General features: G+C 59.5%; 1 protein-coding gene across 1 annotated transcript in view; it reads left to right on the top strand.

Annotated features, from left to right (window-relative positions):
* Positions 1-3,797: 3,797 nt before the first annotated feature.
* The window catches only part of LOC123169862 (phosphoinositide phosphatase SAC3), a 10,564-nt gene continuing 9,734 nt past the window's right edge, over positions 3,798-4,627 (top strand). The window contains exon 1 of the mRNA XM_044587727.1: positions 3,798-4,258. Within this exon, the coding sequence (XP_044443662.1) occupies positions 4,190-4,258 (69 nt within the window). The 5' untranslated portion in view covers positions 3,798-4,189. The remainder of the gene's footprint in view (positions 4,259-4,627) is intronic.

Genomic DNA, 4,627 nt, shown 5'->3' with positions numbered 1-4,627 from the left:
CCGGACACCAGGGCGGCGGCCCCGGACGGCGAGGCGGCGCAGCCTCTGCGACAGGCGGCGTGCGCGGGATGTGACGGCCGGAGTCGTCGGCTGCTCGGGCGGCGCGGATCCGGCGGGTGGTAGTCGTGGCGCGGTCCCTCCGCTCCAGATCTGAAGGTCGAGCTCCTCCTCCTCCTCTGCTCACTCCTCCCCTCCGTCTGTGTCCGATCTGCAGCTTTTGCTGTCAGTTCCGGTGCTGGCGGGGTGCCGGTGGCATATCTCGAGTCCGGGGGAAACCCTTGGTCGGTTCTCCGACCACGGCGGTGAGGGTGCGTGCGCGCATCGCCTTTCTTCCTTGGAGGCACCGCGGAGGTCTCCCATATCCATCCCCGTCCCAGATCCCGGCTGAAAGCCCAAAACTCGTCTCGGGTTGGGCGGTGGCGGCGTCCTGCACGCCGTTCCCTCCTTGGAGGCGCCGCCTTGGGTTTGTCTGGTTCTACGGGTGAGTGGTGCCGAGATAGGAGAGTGCTCGTCGGCTGCGAGTCCAAGTAGAGGCTTCCCAAGCTTCGACCTTGGGTCCTTGCAGCCGGTTTCTTCGCCAATCCTCCCAGTGGTTTTCCTTCTGCTCTCGGTGACCCCGGGCAGGTGCCAGTGCAGCTAGTGGTGTGCCTTCAACATGGTGAGGACGGTGTGATATGCCTGCTCTGGGTTCCGACCGGCACCTGCTCTTGCTCTCGGGTGAGCGCCCAACGACCCGACGGTGCGGCGCCTTCGAGCCTAGGTGAGAGGATTGGGGTCCTCTTCGGCGTTGGAAGACAGGTTCCGTGATCCCAACCACACGAACCGGTTGCGCGCAGTTCTTGCTGGCCTTTGGCTGATCCTTGACGCTACTCTGCTCCCTGCCTCTTGGTGCCGATGTGCTATGGGCTTCGACATTACTTGCAGAGCTCTCAGGTGTATATCTATGTGTGCAGTAGTGTGCGTTGCGTTGTAAACTGCTCTGTCAGCTCCCTTGTATCTTTCGGTCGCTCTTGCTTGGTGGCCTTGTGTAATCCTGGCCGGTTGATGGCTTTGTTAATTCAAAGTCGGGCTCCCCTTGAGCCTTCGTTCTAAAAAAAAAGGAAAAACGTTCAGTGGCGACAAATCATCTACGCGTAGTCTATCGACGGGAGCTAGCGGTCTGGTGTTCCGCGTGGGACGTCTATGCATATGCATAGTTGTTCGGCGTCTATCTTCCTAAAGCATCTCTAGCAGATTCGGTATACCGACGTCCTGTAAATTTCGTTTAAAGCATTCAGTAAACAAAACTTGCGGGCGGTGGACGGATCGATAAAATAGAAACCGTAAATTGCACCCGGATTTCTTACCTGATTTGAAACATCAAATTCGCGCCATAGACATCATAGTAGTTCCACAAGCATAGTTCATCATATACAAGCAAATTAAACTACTAGATAGATAGTTCCGCACATAGCACACCATTTGATAGATAGTTCAAACTTAAACTACCAGACTAGATCTAAAACTTAAACGACTAGTTGGATCACGGGAGTTCTACTCATCTTCATCCTCGCCACCACCGGAGCTGGAGCCGGACTTGCCCGTGCCGAGGTGGTGCTCCATGAGGGAGTTTGCAGATCACCGTCGTGAGCTCGTACTCCTCCCGGAGCGACGGCACCCGCGCCGATGCGGCTTCGTCCCCGGCGGCGGCCGCCTGCCTCGCCTCGAACCAAGCGTGCTCGGCCGCTCCGCGGCGTTGCACCGCCGGATCGAAGATGCAGTGCAGGCGGTAGAAGTTTGCCCACGCGCGTGCTCCGGTGCTGCAGGACAGCATGCCGCGGCAGCGCGCCTGCTCCTTGCGCCATTCCGGCATCGGAGGGCGGAGGGAGGAGCTTCCGGCCTCCTCCTCGTGGCCGCGCTTTTGCATCACCTCTTGATGTGCGACAAGATGTGCTCGTCGAGCACATCGAAGGCGGCCCAAGGGTTTCACCGCCACTCCAGGAGAGCCGGCCGCGCCACCGCGCCTGCCTCGATCTCCGATCTACCAACCTTCGCGTCGTGCCGCCGACGCTTGCTCGGAGGCGACACGATGTGCTGCCAGGGCTTCCACCAGCACCACCGGCCATCGATCTTGTGAAGAAGGGGAAAAAGCATAGGAAAGGAGGACATGATTTCTCGCCGGAGCAAATCTAATCTAGCGGCGGAGGGGGTCCGAGGGGCTAACCCTAAATGCCCCCGGTGCCGTGTATATTGCGGCAGAGGGGCCGCTTCTTTACCGGCCGACCGATATGCAGGATCTATTCGGACTGCCAACAACGCAAATCCCGCATGTCAGTCGGAATTTTCCTTAGTCGGCGACCTGTAAGCAACAGTTCATCTTAGGTGCACTCGATCTATCTATTCCACTAGCTCAGCGGCGACGGACCTGATTGGAGATGCTATTTACCAGCCCCGTTGCCGATCGATGCACAGCACGTAAGGTTCATCGTAGCGTAGGGGTGGTACTAGTTGATTATACCGGTCCATACATAGTCAGTCTATCCAGTGGTCGGCTGCTCCGCGTGGGACGCGGGACGAGACCAACCGCCCAGCAACGGAAACGGCTCGGGACGAGAGAGCAGAGGAAAAACAAGGACAGCGACGTCGCCGGCCGGCCGAGGAACCGGATCCGCGGCGCCGTGGCGCTCCCCCGTTGGCCGGGCGACCCCCGCCCCCCCAATCAGTCGCGCTTTGTAAAATGCACCACCAGAGACCCGGCGCCCGGGCCGAGGGCGCGAGCGCCAACCGGGCCGCCCCACGTCGCTCCACCGCGCGCGCGCGCTCGGTCGCGTCCACGCGATGCAACGCGTGCCGGCGACGTGAACACGCGAGAGGAGAGCGCCTTCTTTCCCTTTCTCCCTCCCTGGACACAACAGAGCTGCTCAATTCCCGTCAGCAGGTCGTTCCCGTGGGACGTGGACTGGTCGGTTATGTGCGTGCTTATCTTGGCTATTGACTGACGTTTTGCACGTTGCGAACTATATGGCGTACAAGCAAATACCGGTGGCGTATTCCTCCTTGTCTAGGTTGTGGCCCGTACGCTCCGTCTTCCGTGCTCGCTCGGGCAAACCGCTGCCGCCGGATGCCGTCGTCGGAACCGGCGGCTCCGCCCGGCGCGGCGGTGCCAGGGGTGGCGGGCAGGTGGAGGATTTGCAGCCACGTTTTTCGGCGCCAATCAGCCACCGTCTTGTCACCCTCACCCGAATATGCCCTGCCCTGCCTCCCCTCCCCTTTTAAAATAACAGCAACTGCTTAAATGGGCTAATAATGCATGCACCAGCATCATATTGTCATATTATACGCCTTGTGTAGCCTGAAACCACACCCACCGCAATTTCTTTCGCCATTTTTATTACGATGTTGCCAGAGAATCATTTTTCTCCACCCTAAAGGATCATAATATCTCGCTTTTCTTCCGCCAAAGCATCATCTCCAACGGCTTTCCCCCAGCCTTTAGGGAATAATTATTATAATTATTGAACACACACTGGCAATAAAACTCGAACAGCTAGAGACAACGCAATGCCACAGCTGAAAGCTTCTAATACAAAAACTGAAAAGTATACACGAGTCGGCATGACATAATCTAACACGCAGTAGTAGCACAAACGTATACAAAACCATCAGAGAAAAACAATTTAGAAAGAAAGAAAGAAAAACTAACCCAATAAGGCCAGGCCAGCTCACCCTCTCTGCTCCTCCTCTACCCCCTGCCTGACCTGACCTGACCTGACGACGCCTCACGGATTTTTCCAACGCACCAACAGAAAAGAGAGGGGAGGGCAGGCGAAAATAATCATCTCCTCTTCTCTCCACGGCCTCCCTCACCACCACCTCCCTCTCCTCTTCCCCGCCTCCCCAACAGATTTCCCCACCCCGCCACCGCACCTCGCCGAGGCCAGGCCGCCCGGGATCGCCTCCGAGCTCCCCGGATCCCACGCCGGGGGCGCGGCCATTCGCCGCGGCAGGGCTCCCTCGCGTTACGGGCTCTGCTACGCGGGCGCTCACGCTGTGATCCGCGCGGGGTCCCCGGGGGAATGTTCTACCTCAAGCTGCCGGGCGGCGCGGAGTTAGGGTCCCTGCGGGGGGCGGCGGGGCTCTGATCTGCCCCGCGGCGGCGGTCGAGGCCCAGCCGGCCAGCGTCGGGGGAAATCCGTTCGTTCGGCACGCCATGGCGCAAGTGGGGGCGGAGGCGGACGCGAGCTGCCTCGAGAGCTTCGAGCTGTACGAGACCGACTCGGTGAGCGCTTCGCCCCCCAAAATCACATTGCCCGCCCCGCCGTTCCTCGTCTGGTTGCCTCCTGCTTTGCTGATGCTTGATTCGGCGACCCACCCCGCGCGAGCTTCGGGCGGGTGGGCGGGCGAGCGAGCGTGTGGTTACGGAAATGGCCGAGCTGCCGGGTCGTCTGTTTCGGAAGGGGGCTGCGTCGCGCGTGGCTTCTGTTGTGGACGACGGCACGGGTTGTGGCCGCCTGGAATCTGGATGGCCTCCATGCCACGGCCGAGGCCGAGATTCGGAATTGCGATCCTGATGTTACTCACCTGCAGCTGTTCGTGATATGGGTTTACTTGGGGATCATTCCGTGTCACTGCTGTGATTGGGAATTGC

Source organism: Triticum aestivum, chromosome 7D (assembly GCF_018294505.1).
Source record: "Triticum aestivum cultivar Chinese Spring chromosome 7D, IWGSC CS RefSeq v2.1, whole genome shotgun sequence".
Lineage (NCBI taxonomy): Eukaryota > Viridiplantae > Streptophyta > Magnoliopsida > Poales > Poaceae > Triticum > Triticum aestivum.
The sequence above is the reverse complement of the archived record's forward strand: the minus strand, read 5'-3'. Positions and strand labels throughout refer to the sequence as shown.